General features: G+C 40.3%; 1 protein-coding gene across 7 annotated transcripts in view; it reads right to left on the reverse strand.

The window, feature by feature from the left end:
* Nucleotides 1-17,953, reverse strand: part of abcc8 (ATP-binding cassette, sub-family C (CFTR/MRP), member 8) — a 59,703-nt gene that overhangs the window by 14,600 nt on the left and 27,150 nt on the right. For 5 of the 7 annotated variants that reach the window (XR_010094414.1, XM_063480021.2, XM_063480019.2 and 2 more), the window contains 14 exons: nucleotides 17,851-17,891; nucleotides 17,304-17,449; nucleotides 14,945-15,059; nucleotides 14,623-14,802; nucleotides 13,412-13,484; nucleotides 13,184-13,289; nucleotides 7,954-7,986; nucleotides 6,612-6,650; nucleotides 6,191-6,289; nucleotides 3,402-3,486; nucleotides 3,010-3,090; nucleotides 1,784-1,921; nucleotides 1,473-1,598; nucleotides 1,193-1,289 (listed from right to left, as the gene is read on the reverse strand). Coding sequence is in view for 6 of the 7 variants with exons in the window: in XM_063480021.2 (XP_063336091.1) it covers nucleotides 1,193-1,289; nucleotides 1,473-1,598; nucleotides 1,784-1,921; nucleotides 3,010-3,090; nucleotides 3,402-3,486; nucleotides 6,191-6,289; nucleotides 6,612-6,650; nucleotides 7,954-7,986; nucleotides 13,184-13,289; nucleotides 13,412-13,484; nucleotides 14,623-14,802; nucleotides 14,945-15,059; nucleotides 17,304-17,449; nucleotides 17,851-17,891 (1,359 nt within the window). In the remaining variant the exon portion in view is untranslated. The remainder of the gene's footprint in view (nucleotides 1-1,192; nucleotides 1,290-1,472; nucleotides 1,599-1,783; nucleotides 1,922-3,009; nucleotides 3,091-3,401; nucleotides 3,487-6,190; nucleotides 6,290-6,611; nucleotides 6,651-7,953; nucleotides 7,987-13,183; nucleotides 13,290-13,411; nucleotides 13,485-14,622; nucleotides 14,803-14,944; nucleotides 15,060-17,303; nucleotides 17,450-17,850; nucleotides 17,892-17,953) is intronic. The other 2 variants (XM_063480024.2, XM_063480023.2) reach the window with 1 other exon arrangement.

Raw genomic sequence — 17,953 nt, forward strand, 5'->3', positions numbered from 1 at the left:
GACATATTGCTCAACATTTCTCCTCCTGCGCCAGTCTGACAATCCACGACTAGCACAGGAAAGGAGAGAAGTGAAGAAATAATAGACAGAGGTCCAAAGGAGAGGAGAAGGTGTGCTAGAGGCTACAGAAGCTACACTCCACAAAGACAAGCAGCCACTCATTCCCATGAATGGCATGTTTTTCAGGAGCACCAGCGTGACAACAACACACTGACTCGGGGGTGAAGAGATAATGTAACAACCTCCAACCTTTTTCCCACCTCGGATTTAAATCTATCACATTACATCAAGCAGCAAGCTTTGGAGCATGAGGCTACATGTGGGCGTCTGAGAGGCTCAGACAAGCTGGAGGTGGAGAGGAAGCAAGAGAAAAAGGGAGGAAAAGATGGGGAAATAATGAGTGGCAGGCCTAAAGAAACAACTTCTACTCTCAACTACAGTCATGCTCACACTAAGTAAGCCTTCAAGAGCAAGAGAGACAAATGTTTGGGAGGGGGAAAGAGCAGGAAAATGGATGATGAGATTCTAAAATAGAGAAGCAAACACATCTGCCATTAGCTAGCAGTGCTACAAAGCCACAAACGTCTTTTTCTGTTTCAACTTTTTTTTTCACACCATGCTTTCTGGCCACACCTGCTCGATCGAACATGAGGGTAGCTGGAGCCATCGCACAAGTCCACCCCGGGGTGCCACCAGCACACGGGAGACAACACAGAACAAAGATAAAGAGTACAGCCAGTGCACCGTAGCGCTTTTCAACTGCAAGTGCTCATTCAACAGCAAACACACACACACAGATAAAGGATCAGATTCAATGGTTAATCACAGCAGGAGGCGGTGGGAAATAACATGGCGACGTATCCAGTTGCTGAAAAGGTGAAAAGAGGAACGAAAAGACAAAAAGACCAAACCAAGATAAGAGTACTCCGTGCAACGTTTGCACTGCAGAGACAGGAAGGAATCAAATACAGGGAACTATGAGTCATTTAAATAACTGCAGACATTACAAAAGATGTTAACATTAAAATAAGCTGAATAAGCTTAAGCTCTCAGCAGGAGAAGGGGAATTGTCATCCTGCATTTATCATTAAGGGAAACATAAGCATTAAATCAGGCTGAGAAGCACCCACGCCATTCATGCACATACTCATTCCAGCTGCTGTCATCGTGACTCTTTCCTGTGTCCTCTCACCTTCCTCATCCTCTTCAGTCCTGGCAGCCTCTCTCGAATACATGGCCCTCCGCAGGTTTTTTCTCTCTAGGTCTGTCATACTCTCTGCCACAGTTTCCTGAAGGAGAGATCAACATTGAATTTATTTCAGCTACCAAAAACACCCAGGTAATCTAACTTTCATTCCAGACGGAGTGTCTGTCTCACCTGGATCTAAAAAAGAAAGTGTTCAAATTACACAAATTAAAGATTCTTGGAGCTGATTAAAAGTCAACACTTTGCTTTTGCAGTCATTAATCACCTTCTCAAACTCCTGATCCTGTCTGTTCATGAGGGTTTTCCACTGCTCAAAGAGTTCAGGTTCAGAGTTTTGGATGTCCTTCAGAGTCCCCTCAGTCTGGATGGTGCCATCTTTCATGGCAATAATCTAATAATAACCACACACACAAAAGAAGATCTGTATTTAGATGAGACTTGCAATCAATCTCTATTTGCTTTGGGATCGTTGAGAGATAAAGTGCATCATAAATGAGACAATAAAATGTCTTTATCGTCCATTATATACCAGCCATCCCAGACAAACAGTCTTATTAACTATTAAGCAGTTCTTACCCAATCTGCATGTGGTAAATATTGCAGTTTGTGTGTGACCAGCACCACGGTCCTCTTCTCTTCTCTCAGGAGCTTCAGGATACCATCCTGCATCAGATGGTCACTCAGGTGGATGTCCAAAGCAGAAAATGGATCATCCTACATATGTTGAGAAGTTCAGAGGAAAACAAAACAATACATCTCCTGAAAACATGATTCAGATGGTGAATATACATACATATATGCCCATTGTTAAGTTGTTGCTGGGCCAACATCATAGTTATATTATATATAATTAAGTTTTTCAGTAAAAGTGAGAAGTTATTATGTAATGAAATGAAAATGACAGAATGCTTTCATAAGGTGTTGTAGGCAGATAAAGAAAAAAACAAAACAAACATCAGCTTATTTTAGGCTGTTGTTAGCTGGTTGCCAGGTAACCTAATGGCATCATCATATATCATGGAAAACAGAAGTTTTGTGAATATAAATTAGATGTTACTGTAAGGATGTGATCACAAGGTGTTATAGATGCATACATACTATAAATGGGTGATTTTAGCCCATTGCTAGGGAACATGATGATTTCATACCATATATATGATGTAGATGAGAACCTTCAGGGGCCTAAGATGTACCTGTGTGCTAAGTGTACTCAGCTCCTGACCATGTAGGAGGAGTTAGCAGACAAAGAATCAAACAGAGACATATTTTGTGTATTATAGTAAGAAGACGCCCTAAACTCAGTGTCTTTTAACTCCATATCTTGGGTATTGTGGGCGTTGTGAAGTGTAGGATGTGTTACACTACAATATTTAATATTAATTTAAAGATTAATTCAAAAATGCTGAGCAGGGTGGCTGTGGCTCAGGGTATCGGGTAGGTAATCCACAAGCTAAAAGGTCAAAGTGTCCTTGAACAAGATACTGAACACTACATTCCCCCCAGTCATCCAACAGAGTGTGAGCACACAGAAAGTCATTAAGGATTAATTGAGGAGATTTTGAGATTGATTTCATATAAAGTTATTACTATTTAATGGCAGGGAATGTTTCTTAAACCTTCTGCTCTGGGCTTCTTAGAGTGTGTTGCTATTTAAGTCACACAGGAAGGCATCAGAAAGAGAATCACAAGCACCGTCAGGTAGTGCTACAGAAACAGTTTCTCATTGAATACTAACAAATCACAGATGCAGCCTGAGAAGCCATCCATTTTATCTGTTCAGTTATTTCTGTGTGCAGTCTCACCAGAAAGACAACGTGGGTCTGCTGGTACATGGCTCTGGCCACACTGATTCGCTGTTTCTGTCCACCTGATAGGATGATGCCCTGCATCGGAGGACAGCAAAATGTTATCTCACAGAGGCTTCAACACAAAGATGAATTAACAATATCCAGAAATACGTGCGGCTCTTTTCCTTAGAGGAGCAAAGGAGACTAGGGTTTATTTCCTGCATTACTGGTGCATGAAGAAATCCAACATGACAGCGCTCTAGATGAACAGGGTCAGTCTAGTTTCCTGATACGCAAACATCAAAATCTTGCTGCACAGTAACGATGACAAATGATTCTGTAATATAGTGAGCCACAGTGGGAGATACAGCCAGACAAAAACTCATAAATGTTACTGTGATACTGACCCGTTCCCCGATCTCTGTCTGGTCCCCCTGTGGAAGAATGTCAATGTCAGGCTGAAGCGAGCAGGCCTCGATGACAGCTTTGTATCTGCCGGGCAAAAACAGAGACAGAATACAGATGAGGGCAGAGAGCAGCTGCTAATACCAGCCACAGGGAAACTACAGCCCTGCTCATTATTATCTCATGGGCCATTCATTCACATTCACATACATGTAACCCATGGGACTGCGTTATGTATGCATAACACAGTCCATGAAAGAGAGTGGAGGAAACTGAAAATAGCAGCTTCTCTGGTTCATCTTAAAAGGTTTTACCCTAAAGGGTTCGATCAGAGACGCTTCAAAGCCACAAAGACTAAAGAGGCGATACCAGAATTTCTTTACTGTCTATTTAAGATAACCCACACAGTGTAAAACATAAGCCACACGTAGTTTGACATGACAGTTTGTCAGTCACTCAACTACTGAAATAACAAGAAGTTTATGACCTAAAAATATCGTCATTGTCCAGAAAATACCAAAAAACTCTCCTCTCCTCCTGGGACATTTAGTTAATGCACAGACTTCTTCCATAGTCTTTTTAAGGTAATATCATTAAAGAAGATGCTTAGATGTCTGCTTTTTAAATTAAAAACAAAACAGATTAGCTCATGGTTTATATTTGTGGATATACAGGGCCAAATTGTGGGCTTTTTCCAAATGCAGGAATTCAACTGTTTTGCAGCACAATGTTGAATTAAAGACTGAGTTTAGTGTTTGGTGTCTATGTCAGGGTGGAGAAATACATACTCTCTGCATAGTGAATATCCAAACTTATATATTAGCTAGGTAGTTGATAAAGTGTTCTGTTTATGTTTCTTTGGCATTTGCTAATAGCCATAGAATTGGAGCAGAGCTTTGGAGGAACTGTATAACTTGAACCAACTGTTGCACAAACATAAGCAAATGCGATACAATAACGGACACAGCAGGTTACAACAGCCTTGATTAAACAGCTTGGAAATTCATGGAAAGACCTGCTGCAGCCCAGTGGTAATCCAGATTTTGCTGGATAAAACAGACAGCGCAGCAGGACAGCGGCGATAGAGTGAGACTGGAGACTGTTTTATTGAACATCTCCACAGCAACAAAGCACAGCAGTCCATTAAACCTGTTTTATCAAAAACAGTCCATTAGAGCCACAGAGAGCCAAGACGATGCCATAAATGCATTTGACCTTTGAGAAATACCATTTGTTGTGTGGATGAAAGCGGCATGTGTGTTACGAAAATGCGTGTATCTAGACTGTCCCTCCACAGGCGTTTTCAACAGCGAGCAAAACTGGAGACACGCTGCATCACAACACAAGAGGCACAAAGAACCACACACCTTCAGCAACAAAATATCCTGGCTTGAGGTGTTTCAGTGTCAAGGCTGCGTATTTGAAGAGTTCATAACTGAACTATTGACTATTCACATCCAATTTACTACAGTGGCTGGAGGGAGCAGAAGTGCTGTTGGCTCTAATTTGGCTAAACTGCTCGACTTGACTGAGAGTAGATCCCCTTCTTATAATGAACAACTCTGGATGTTATTTTTAACGTTGTTGTGATCACAGGTTTCACAACAGCACAGTGACAACAATTTGAATTTCAGTAGCGCTCATACACTGGTTACTTATAGTATGACATGTTCTGCACATCCACAGACACACAAAAAGGAAAACAAAGACAAAAAATCATCTAGACAAGAGTGTGAAAACCACAAAGCTGCAAAAGTGCAAAAGTCTGTGCAGCCCCTCATCTCTTTGCAGGTGCCAGACTTCATAATAGTTCTTTAAAGTCTTTAAAGGTCTTTAAAGGTTATTCACAGTTTATCTATGGGCATTCAACCACTTAATAATGACCTACGAATTATTCAAGCAAAAAAAGGCACCTAACTCCAGGCAGGCAGCAGTGTTAGTAAGTAGTGTTGTGTCTATACGTAACAGAAAACTGTCATGGTCCTGGCTTTTTATTTTGGACTCATGATTTGTTTCTTTTGGATTTAAGAGTTTATTTATTCATGTTCTTGTTCTAAATTATTTAGTCTTGAGTACAGTTCTTGCTAGTACCCATGTTTCTAGTGTTTTGCTTGACTGTATTAGTTCCAGTCTGTCCTAGTCTCTTCTCTGTGTTTCATACTTCCTGTATGAAGTCATTGTCTGACTGTCTTCTGTCTCAGTGGTTGTCTGGTTTCCCTGTCTTGTCAAGTTATAAGTTATAGTCCTGGGCTCTGTGTTAGTTGCCTTCTGTTTTATTTTGACAGTCCTTGTCTTCTTGTTTTCTGTGCGTCAGGTTCAGTTTTGCTTCTTCTGTCCGTCTTAGATTCTGTTTAGCTGTGCTCCCTGGTGTGTCCACTCTGCCCTAGTCTCCTCCTGTGTATATGTTGTCCGTGTCTCCCTTTGTTCTTTGTCGGGTCCTCCCTCGTGTTGCTTGAGCCTCCATCCCTCAGTTCCTACCCTGCTCTGTTACTGTGTTTGCTTTTGTTTTCTTCACCTTATTGCCAGCAAAATAAAAGCTGAGATTTAGAGTTTAATTCAGTCTGAATCTAGCATTCTGGGTCCAGTGCTTGCTTGCCACACTCCCTATCATGTGACAAAAACTGGGTATAAAAAATGCTGGTGTGTACGATCCAAGTATACCAAACATACATATGCCTGTAGCGTGCAGCGCCTCAACCAACAGCGGCATCCACTGAAAAGCTTGAGTGAACAGATATACTCATCATACCATTGTTTTTTTAAACAGTGCAATAAAAGTATGAGGTCTTACCTTGATTTTATCATGGGCATCTCAAAAGTGATGTTCTCCACCACTGTGGTGTTCAGCAGCCAGGCCTTCTGGGAAGCGTAGGCCACAGGGCCTCTCTTCCTACCGGAGATTTACGACACAAGCAGGCTTAAAGCAGGGTCAAACAAACACAATAATCTCTCTATGTTTACATTTTACCTCTTAATGAGTGTATAGTTTCACACATGGGTGAAGGTTAAAAATCTGTTTAACCTCTGGGATCATTAACGACCTTCCGTATTTGTGGAGTCAATATGTAACCGAGGGTCTGGGGTAAGTATATAAGCAGTGGGAATAGCTAGTTCTTGATTATCTTTAGTGGCCTTCTAGATAACCACCCACAAGTACATCTCTAATGGCTCTCCTGTTATTGGTGATGCATCTCCATGGAGACTGCGCTCACCTGATGTCTCCTTCGCCTGCTGCGTCTTTGTCTGTGGGACTGCGGAGAAAATACCAAACACACAGCACTCATTAGAGACACGCCCAAATAATTAAACAGGCATTGTTCCCCCTGAAATAAACAGTCTGTTGACTCCACCAAATTCCTGTAATGATTAACAAAAACCAAACACACTCACTAACCCGCGTACTCTTCCCTCACTATGGTAATCGTGTCACTGCCGCCCCAACACAAACAGGCCAACCACTGCCCTACATGAGCAAGTCTATCATTAGCGGTGATCTGATGCTTCCTAAAATAACGCCCACGCCCTCTTAATTTTTCTTCCTGTAATTTGCTGAACTGGAAATCAGCATCACCCCGTTTGGATTGCAGTTCTCTGAGAATCTGATGCCTCCGCCTGAGATTAGTACGTCAGCACTAGGTCTGCGGCTGGTGTATGGATGTGTGTGGCCATTCACTGGTACCTTATTCATTTTGTTTCTCACTGTTTGATTCTGTTAACAATAAAAAAGTGAGGTAAACTGAGTGAAGGAAAAACATAAGGCCCGTGTGTACTTGTGTTCAGACCTGTGTACACTCAGGTCTGAGCCAGGAATCAAACTACCAACCTTCTGATTGGTAAGCGACCTGCTCAGAAAGTAGAAACGGTGTGGGTGGTAGGTATTTTTCAGCAGCTGAATGGCTTTGCTGGTCACAGGTAAAATGGCTTTTTATTAGTGTTATGACCTTTAAAATACTTTTAAATTGCCTTAATAACTTCACTGGGCAGTAAGTTGTATTATTTTAACGCAACTGTTTCCAGTCACTGGGTCCAAACTAGATTATTCCTATTTAAACAAAGATGAGATGTGTGTTGCCTCAAGTCTTTGCTTCTTGCCCTCCTACCCATTAAACATCACGCTACCATTAGACACACACATAGCAAAGAGTTCCGTGTTCAGTCAGCAGAAACAGCGGCATCAGCTAATGACGAAACACCAGCTTTCAAAAGTAAACACAACACAAATACTTGAAATATGGAAGCCTCATTGTGTGTACATGTAGGTCCAGAGTGAGAAAGCAGTGAAAGGAAAGCTGAGTCACAAATAGAAACAATCAGCCACAGTGTGCTATGATAAGGCTTCCATATGTGTTAGCTAAACCAGTGACAATTCTGAACTGTCAACAGAGCTCTATTTATAATCCTGATTTATACTGCACACTATTGTTCATGAGCGACAGCTCAGTCAAAGTTTCTCAGTGAAAATAGTTCACACAGTAACCAGCACAGTCTGTCCGAGCACTTTAAGGCCTTACTAAAAATACATGATGATTTTAGCTTTCTGCTTGCAACGCTTACCTTTCATCCCCTTCAGACTCCAGGTTTGGCAGACTGTAAATAATAGAAAAAATATATAAGTTACTAGTACGTAATTGTAAAACTGTTTTTATTAAAGACCAAGGGAAAGTTGTTAATTATGGCTCTTTATTATTACATGTATTGTCATTTGAAACTCCCACAAGCTCTTTCTCATGTAGCAAAATGCACAGACATTCACAGCCCTAACCCTAACATTTATTTGGATGTGATTGGCTGTTTTTGGCTTTGCACATGCTCAGTTGATGCTGCGGTGTATTTTTAGGTTTGACAAGTTGACACCTCACACACTTGTCCTGAGAAGGTGACTCCGATCCCATCTGAGGACAACCGGAGAGATTTACTCAAAGTTTACTGCAGCAGCATTACGTCAGCCAGAGGGCACAGCTGTTAGGAAGGCTGACTGATATTTAAAGGCTCACACATGGTTCACTCTCACACGCAAGCACGGCTATGTCAGACTGTGTAAAAACAACTAGAAGCAAACAGGGGCAACAAATTTATGTGACAAGTCTAAATGCAAATTTAGTTTACTTGGTAAATATCTAAACATAGGTTTTTCCTCCTAAAAGCAAACATGTTTATTTTTGAGCAAGTTCATTACTCCTTTAGTTTCTTTAATTTAAAAATAGTGGCCAAAAAGCCAATAATTTAGAGTGGAGCAACTAACATGAAGTGATTTGTACACTTGGACAAGGTGCGGGCACTGTGCATCTACATAATACAAGGTTGCTATGGTTACTATACTGCAAAAACAAATGGAAAATGATGTTCTCATAAAAAGTTTCCTTCATTATGAGACCTAAACTGAGAAGTTTGAAAAACGCAGAATGCATTAAAAAAATAAAGATAACAATGGGCATGACAACCCACGTCATCCCGAGCTTACTGTCAAACAAGCAAACAGCCATGATCATGCACTTCCACCGCTGCTCTCATCTTTGTGGAGGAGTAACCTAATCACACCAAATCACCTGATGACACTTAACAAAGACGGAAGCTTGAGGGTGTTGTTTTTCCTGCAGCTGCTGGAACAACTGCGTAATCACGATGGGGCTGATGACTTACAGGTTTTATCTCTGATTGAGCTACTGAAAGAGATTTTCCCATCTCGTCAATCAACATTTTGAAGGACCCAAGGTTATGTCAATTTATAAGAAGTCACACTTGACACTTTCTATCAGCAGCAAGAAACTGAAATCTAATCTTTAAAGCTAGGCTGAGTGATTCACCAACACTTTAATAAACGTAAAAGTCCCCTAACGATGACGGGGACTAATAGTGCTCAAAATCAGAATCAACGTTATCAGCCAAGAATATTAAGGAATTTATTTCTGATTGACGGTGACTCAGATAATGCAGACAACATGCAGACAATGCAAACAGACAATAAACGCAATGCACACATTATACAAAACAATCATTATGCTATGTGCATAAAGTATAAGTGCAAACAGCACTGCACCATGTGTGATTAATAAGTGCTGATTCTGGTCAGCTTTTAATGGCATATATCTGAACATTTTTCCCCGCTGCATGCCGTAGTGCAGGCTGTGGAGGATTTGTCAGGATTTACCTGGTGTCTTTAATGGCCCAGTCACACTAGAGGAAAAATAGGTTGGCAACATTTGTGAGACCACGAAAAAACTAGTGGTCGGCATCGGATTGCATTGAATTGTTTTGCTGTCTGGGGCCAATTGCAAGTAGTTGTAAAAGCAGCTGATTGCCCAGAGGTCAAGCATCCAGCACGCTCAGTCTGCAGGTGACCAAGTTTCATTACAAGTTGATTGCACATGGTTGCAGTCATTTTGGTTGTGCTGTAGCCACCAGTTGCTGTGTGCCTAAAGAAAATAAAAACTGCAAATTGTGTAGTAAACCATCAATGAATTCTTAAGTTTTCTTCAGCTTCATAATTTAAAGCAGTCTACAACCTCCATATTTCAGTGATCCTCCACAGTAAAGTGCACTTTTCATCCAGTAATTCTAAAACAAGACTAAGTCACTGTCCTGCTGCAGTTAATTACTTTAACAGGTATGTTTTAAGGTTGCAACCTTCCTGTCTAATAGCTGAACTCTGGGTGTAGTGCACACGTGATAAGAGACCTTCGGCATTTTGACTGAATATCGAGGTCAAGATGCAAATAGTCATGTACTTTAACGTAAGAGAAACCCCAGATGTCCCCCTGCTCTGTGCCATATTTGGATCAGGAGAGTTGAAGAGGACTACAGGTGCCAGAGGGAGCAGGTGGGCTGTTTGTGTGTGTGGTTTCCCACCGATGGATGAGATTAATTGAGTTTTTATCATGCAGTCACCCTTAATAGGAAAGATGCCACCCTCTGGGACCTGTAATCCAACAGGTTCCATTTAATTACAATATTATCAGACTTTATTAAAATCAAATACCCCTGCGAAGACAGACTAGAGTTTGACTCCTTTCTAATGATTCGGAGGTACAGTCCCAGTCCTTGCAGTGTCACATACATCTACAGCTCAGAAATAGCAAAGCTGATTTAAAAATAAATCCAGAAGCTTTTTCCCCAAAGGTTAAAGAGGTTCAGTTTCAATCTGTAAGCCAAGGTGAACAAGAAATCATTAAAAAGCTCAGAAAAAAAAAAAGAACAGAGGGGCCCTCAATCTAATACAGAGCTTCACAACAGCTGTTCAATGGCCCCTTTTTTTCAGGTGACTAGAATAGGTTTTCAGTGCTTGATGAAACAAACACATGGAGCATGGTGAGCTCAGACATGGCATCGCAGTCATAAACACCATCAGCCGGTCAGTAACAGCTGACTCTGAATCACCAATTACCGCCAAGTCAATGAGACTGTCTTTATATATCTGACAAGCTCACATGCTCACGCGTCTGATTAGTCATGTGTTCGGCCCCTGCCAGGCACAAGCTGCTCTCATTTAATCTGCATGTTTATGTGTGTTTCTTAGCGATACAGTACATGCTGCTGACTCAAAAACATTGCATGACAATAAGAGCAAAACCAGAGAAAACAGAGGAAGAAACTACTCAGGTTGTGTGTCTGTATATTTCAGCAATGCAAAGTCTAACTGACAGCCTTTTAGTCTCCCAGGGATAGATTATAACTTAGACGCTCGAGCACTTGGCATGCCTGAAGTTCATTCCAATTTAATATCAGAGGGAGTGCCAGCACAACCCTGGCATCAACACAGAAGGAGTGTGTTTGGCTGCCAGAGACATTGTGACAATCAAGTAGAACAGCCTAGACTCTGGTGACAAATGGAGACTGATAGCAGCGCCATCCTGGGTAGGTGACGAGACATTCAGATGCAGAAAACAAAGGCTAATGGCTCCCAGAATGCATCTGGCACGATATGAGGATTCACTTTGCATTGTGCTATTTTAAATTCAGTCTACTTTTAAAGACCCACTGGGTTTTGTTTGGATGAAACCTAAGAGTGGAAAGCCACATCTGCAGCAGGACCTTTAAAAAAAAACTCAGAAGGCACCAAAAAGGAGAACTGGGTCACTAAATGAACTCAATCCAACAGTCTAAATAAACGGTCAAAAAATAAGTAAACAAGAAAAAGTTTATAGTTTGTCCAGAACGAGCAGCATTGTTAAATGTTAATATGTAATGATGTATTTATTATTAAACTGTATTCAAACTATTAATCAAAATAATCCAGATTATAATGAAAAAAGTATTTCATCTATTTAAATCTGTCAGACTGGGATGAGACTATAACAGCATAGGGTAGTTTTACACCACAGCCTGTCCAATGCATTACAATGCATTCATTTAGCACAGTGGTTTTTACATCTGGGGCTCTGAATCACTCAAAGGGTAACAAAATGAATCTAAAGAGTCACATAATCGCTGTTTTTCTTCCAATTTATCGTACAATATGAGAAATACAATTTTATTCTTGAATGGACTGATCACTTTACTTGTAACAGATACACAGTATGCAGTGAAATAGAGTAAATTTAGCTCAGTTGTTATGTCTTTTCAAAGCTTTTGGCATTTCCTTTCTTTTTATTAACCACATGGTGAATACCACTTTATTATTATTTAACCAAAATCTGCAATTAACAGACTTTATTTGTTGAAATGATGATCTAATTTACAGAGTTATGAGGAAAGTCTGCCTCAGCTCAAAAGCCTAATCTGGTCTGAAATCAGTCATTTAAAACAAACAAACATTTGTCCAGATAAATTAATTCAACCTAAAAAAAAAAAAAAGCCAGATGTAAGAAAACTGGAGGATTATTTAAAAGAAGCTTTAGCTGAGCTGATAAGTGCTAAAAAGGCATACCCAGGTGTCATTAGGAGGTGGGCTTCTGGCCTGCAGCCACAGCAAACCAGTTGGGATTTTCAACCAAATGCAGCCAACTGAATCTAGGTCAGTGCTGCATAAAAGGATGCCCACATTCTTCCACAACGTTTCTCCAAACCATAAAAAAGAAAGCTGCCATATCAGCTCATTCCACTGACCTACAAATCCATTTATGTTATACTGCTGTGTCATGAAACAGAGTACTTGTAAGTCTGATTTTGTTGCTAATTGCCCTGTCAGCAGCATATAATTAATAGTTGTGCAAAAACACATAAATAAAAGAACAAAGGTGCCCATGACAGACCAATTATCAGAGAGGTTTGGAAAACCATATGTCAGAAAATAACGCAGGCTGAGGATGGAGAAGGAAAACGTGGCATGACATCAGCTGAAGTGGTTCAGGTCCCTAAAGGTAGCAGATTTCTTGGAATTAACCTTTCACCTCTGGACTGAATTTGATTCCATAGAATGAACTGTATGAAATGCAGCAGTGACAAGTGTTTCCCTGGTGGTGCATTTGTCTTTTTTCCTTGTAATTGAATGGATGGGTGAGGTGATCGATGTACTGGGGTGACTGATATTAAGCACTATCATGCTAATGAGATCAGCACTGTTCTCATGAAGAATCATAATCTCAACAAAGAAAATTTAATCACTTCCATTGTTCTTCCAACGTCCTACAGTTTAAAGAAGAATTGCAATTCTGTTTACTTTTAATCAACTTTCAGCTCCAAAGATTCACTGCAGATTGATATGGTGCACATCAGTCTCTCAGACTGATAAAGCAACAATATCTGCACTTCTTCAGACCCACAAAGAGAAATTCAGAATCACATTTCACAACTGATTATCGCACACTTTTGCAAGCACCAAATAATAAGTAAAAACAATATAGCTGACCTGTTCCAGGTGACAGTTCCAGACACTCTCTGCATTTCTCCCAGTGCTGCCAGTAACAAAGAGGATTTTCCACAACCCACTTGGCCCACAATCATCGTCAGCTTACCTGAGAGATTTCATGAAGAAGAGGCAAAAGTACTGTGAGTGAATGAGTACTTAAAACAACTGAATAGAGAAACAAGCGAAGCAGGGGCAGACAGACTGTACATGGCACTGCTTGATGCTCACCAAAGGGAATTTTGATGTCCACATTTGAAAGCGTTGGTGCTCCATCGACCCAGGTGAAATAGCCATTTGATATCTGAAAAGATGGCACAGGCTCATGCGGTAAAAACATCAAACAAAGAATAATTTTTCTCTCTTTGTAAGCGTGCAATCCTTCTCAAAATGGTGCATACCGGCGTGTGAGGCTATAAAATAACTGTTGCCTAATTCTTATTCATGTCATGCTGGTGTTGTTTACTTGCTTCCAGAATATTTTGGTGACATACAGAGAATGAATTATGCAGGCAAAGAATTGCATGGCATGTGTCAAAATGCTCAGATTTCCTACAAGCTGCAGTGCCTTTTCACTGTTCAATACTTTTTGTTAATATCCAACGGTGCAATAGACTCACAATACTTGAAACTTGAAATGTGCAATTCCCTTGTACTCTTATTCCTATTTATTCTATTTATCCCTTTTGTATACTCTGTATTTATATATGTCTCTGTAGTTATATATGTGTATATATGTGTATATATGGTATAACCGAATTTCCCGGAGGAACCCACCTGAGGGATTAATAAAGTTTCATCTAATCTAATCTAATCTAATCTAATTATTGAAAATCCCGCTTACAGTAACCCAGATATTAATATGTGGATGACAGCTCTAAAGCAAATGCAAATCTCACGCAATTCAGTGCAAATGTAGAAACTGTGTAAAAAAACACCAAAATATTTTTACAAATTTACTTAAAATCTAATAAGTGGTGTCCAAAACATCATGCATGATGTACAGACTGTGCTGTGATGATGACATTTCAAGCTAATTGGTTCAGCTTTGAAACGGTTTTGAAGAGCAGTGATGCTCCGCTCTGAAGACTTTGATCTCGTAGGGATGGGGAGTGTGATAAATAACATATCACATCTCATATTTGGGTGAATATGGATACAAATTACACAGTATATACAAATAAAAATCAGGAACACGTTAGTATACTACTAAACCAAAATAAAATCTAAAACAACACTCCTACATGAGCTGGTGAAAATGTTCCCCTGCAGGGAATGAGTATTCACTTCCTAACAAATGCTAAACATAAATTCCCAAATTCAGTTAAAGTAACAATAATAAATGTCTGATAAAAGTTGGGCTCCTGGGTATCTCAACTCATATCTACATCACCTGCAGCCCAGTCTGGAGGCTCATTGGTCTCTCTGACTGTCTCTCTCACCTTGATGCAGATATCTTGATCTACATCCTGAAAGGGTCCATCGCCTTCGTGGTTCCCCTCTGAGCCATAGTTGTTCCAGTCATCCCGCGAGGGGCGCTTCCGATTCACCACCTTCAGGGGCTGGAAAAATCGGGATAAAGAGGAGGAGGAGCAGGACAAAGGGAAAGGTTTAGAGGATGACTAAAGGAGGATTGTATAACATGCAGCACAAAGGACAAAGAGGTAACGGTGAGGAAGGCGATAAGGTAGAGGATGAAAATGTTCAAAGGAGTCACTTTGAAAGAGATTTTATCCACTTTGTTTTCTAAAATCAAGCCCTTACCACAGCCTGGTACCGATTTTGGTTGTGATTGCTGGAGCCAGTGGGTAACGTTGCTTTGGGCTCCTGCTCGTCTCCGATCTCATCGCTCGAAAAAAACTCGCTGAGCTTCTGAACGCTGCAAATAAAAGAGAGGACAGAAAAAGCAATGAAGCAATAAATAATAAAATAAAATATGCATCATAAATAAAATTAACAGGCTTTTATTAATATAGCCAACATAAAGCATCATAATAAATTCTCATAATAAAAGCCCAGCTCAAGTGACGTGGCATTTAAATTAGTTCACTTTCATTCATGTGAAGATAACTGCACCCCGCTGTTTAGTGTCACATCTTTCATTTGCCCATGCTGACTGGCTAATCAATGAAACACGGTTCACTAAGGATGAGCTTTATCAGCTGGTCTGTCTCTGTCACACACACCCACATATCTCTGCATCACCTTCACTTTAGTCCTTCTCCTTGATGATTAAATTACAAAATCAGTGCTAAATAAAAAGAGCTGAAACTTGTTACATCCTATTTTCTTCATTTATGTCTTTAAGTTCTCCAGAGATTAAACACCTGGTATAGATGAGAAAAGTATACGCCCAAAACTACGGCATTAAAATGAGAAGATCACAAGAAAAAAATACCTCCATAATCAACTGGATTATGTAATGAGAATGACTCATGATTCATTCACATGTTCAGTCCAAAAGTCTAAAAAATGCATTTCTGTTTCTTTACAGTATATTGCTACGATCAAATCCTCTCTTTCCTCTCAAAGAAACATTTTCTCATGTTGAGTGAAAATAAGCTGAGGTGTTAAATCTAAATTTCCCCCCTTGTCGTTGATTAAGTGTGTGAGATAGCACAGTCCCAAAATAGAAACCTCAAAGGATCGCAAACTGCTTCCACATCCATCCGACTTAAAATGTTTTATTGCTGCTAAAACCAGCACACGATGAGTGCTGAGAACACATATTTAAATCACAGCTGCATATCACAGAGAGGGTAAATCTGAATTTATTCTTTCTAAGAATCTTAAATATGAGATGTAACAGTCATTTTATTGCTTGGCATTTGTTTCACCATGCATGTAAAAATTTGAACTCAACACCATCACAAGTATGATGCCTTATAGCAAGCTGTTTCTGCAGCTAAATTTCCACTGCTTCTCCTCTCCAAGCACATTGCTTAAAGAAGTCTGCATCTGCCATGCCGCGAACAGCTGCCCACGACGAGGTGGGTGGCTATATCGTCAGAAAAGAACGCCTGAAAATACGACCCCTCTGAAATCAGAAAGGGGTTCTAACATTACCGTACAGTTAAGAGGGTGAGTTTCAATCTATAATCTACTACATTTAACAAGTAACCAGGCTGCCGACACCGTTGTAGGAGGCCTTTTAAAAGAAAAGAAATGTGTCCTGTTGTGGCAATTTCATCCATCCATCACACATAATTCATGATTACTGCTAAGAGCTACAGACTGAGATGATGGGATTTAACGTGTCTTATTACCTGAAGAGTGCTAACGAGAAGAGCTCTGCTTCGCTGATTTTATGAGACATCCCCAGAGGATTGTTTTAATTAGTAAACTCCTTCATATTTGAATTTGATAATGATCTGACAGCTTATGTTTACAAAAGACATGCCTAACCAGGGCGGTTCAGTTCGATCTCTGTAGTGTCAGTTCACGGTTGGAGTCGTCTCAAAGTGCTTTGAATTGTAAGGTAAAGATCCCACAGTTTTACAGAGGGACCAGCTGAGGGGTGCAGGAAAGAGAGAGTACAGACACCAACAACACAAAACATAAACTAACACCTTTTCGGATTTTATTATTTATAGGTCAGATTTGTAGGGGGAGCCCTGCTTTTGTGCAATCAGTAGCCTATCAAGACATCTGCAGACATGGGGCACATTTCCTCAGAAGATAAAGGTAATGTATAAAATAGCTTGATCATATCTATTCTAATTACCCTGCACAGATACTGCATGAAACAATCCGTTTCATCACTCAATACAATAAGAAAAGCAGCCAGAAGGATCTGAGATCTGAGTTGTGATAGTGGAGTAGCTGCTCTGCACCACCCTAATGACAACCGATGTTACGATTGGCAAACTAATTGAAATTGGTGAGATTAATAAACATTATTGTCAGAGACCAGTTGACTGAAATAACCGAGGAGTGAGGGTTTTTGTTACACGAGAAAAGGCTGATCTAATAAGCTGATCCATCCACTGCGGGTAAAGGTCAAGTGCTTCATCTATCGAGCCGCTTTTCATGACTTTGCTCAGTCTGTTGCTGTAGTTTAAGTCTCCTGCCGCACGACTGTCTTCAGGAATTTTATTTGTCTAAACTCGGCTTTCTTTCTCACCTAACCAGAGCCTTGACAGTGGAGCGCACCACGCTGGAGAGGAGGAAGAGGGGTGTGACCAGGATGTGAAAAAGGGACAGAGAGGCAAAGGCCACAGCTGGTGACAGATCAGCGTCCTCTGAGATGTGGACGTGAACCACAAATGTCTGCAGGTTCAGAAGGAGCACATAATGGGAAAAGTTAGTCTCATAATAACAATTTACATCCTTTAATTGATTTAGCTGCACGTGAAGTCAGTCAGACTTGCATCATCTTGTTTAGAGTCTGAAGATTAAATCAAATGATAGATGAGGCGTTTGTCTCCATGTGTCCTTCACAGTCATCCTGTTCCTTGGTATCAGTCTGACTTTTCTCATTTGTCATCACTCAAGTCTACATCCATGAAGGACTTCAGAAAGTCCTCCACTGTCTCAGTGTGAAACGTCACTGGACAGTCAGACTACTTGGCACTGTCTCTGCTCTACCCTTCACACAAGGAACAAGACAACAAGATAAAAGTCCCAGCTAACTTAAGCATAATGATTATTACATTTTAAATGAAACTTACCGTCAACACAGCTGCTATAGGAATAGCCGCATTCATGAAAACTGAAAGAAAATAAGAAAATCACAAAAGCTGTAAGAGAATTAAACATTTTTTGACTTTTAAT

This window comes from Pelmatolapia mariae, linkage group LG7 (genome assembly GCF_036321145.2).
Source record: "Pelmatolapia mariae isolate MD_Pm_ZW linkage group LG7, Pm_UMD_F_2, whole genome shotgun sequence".
Classification (NCBI taxonomy): Eukaryota; Metazoa; Chordata; class Actinopteri; order Cichliformes; family Cichlidae; genus Pelmatolapia; species Pelmatolapia mariae.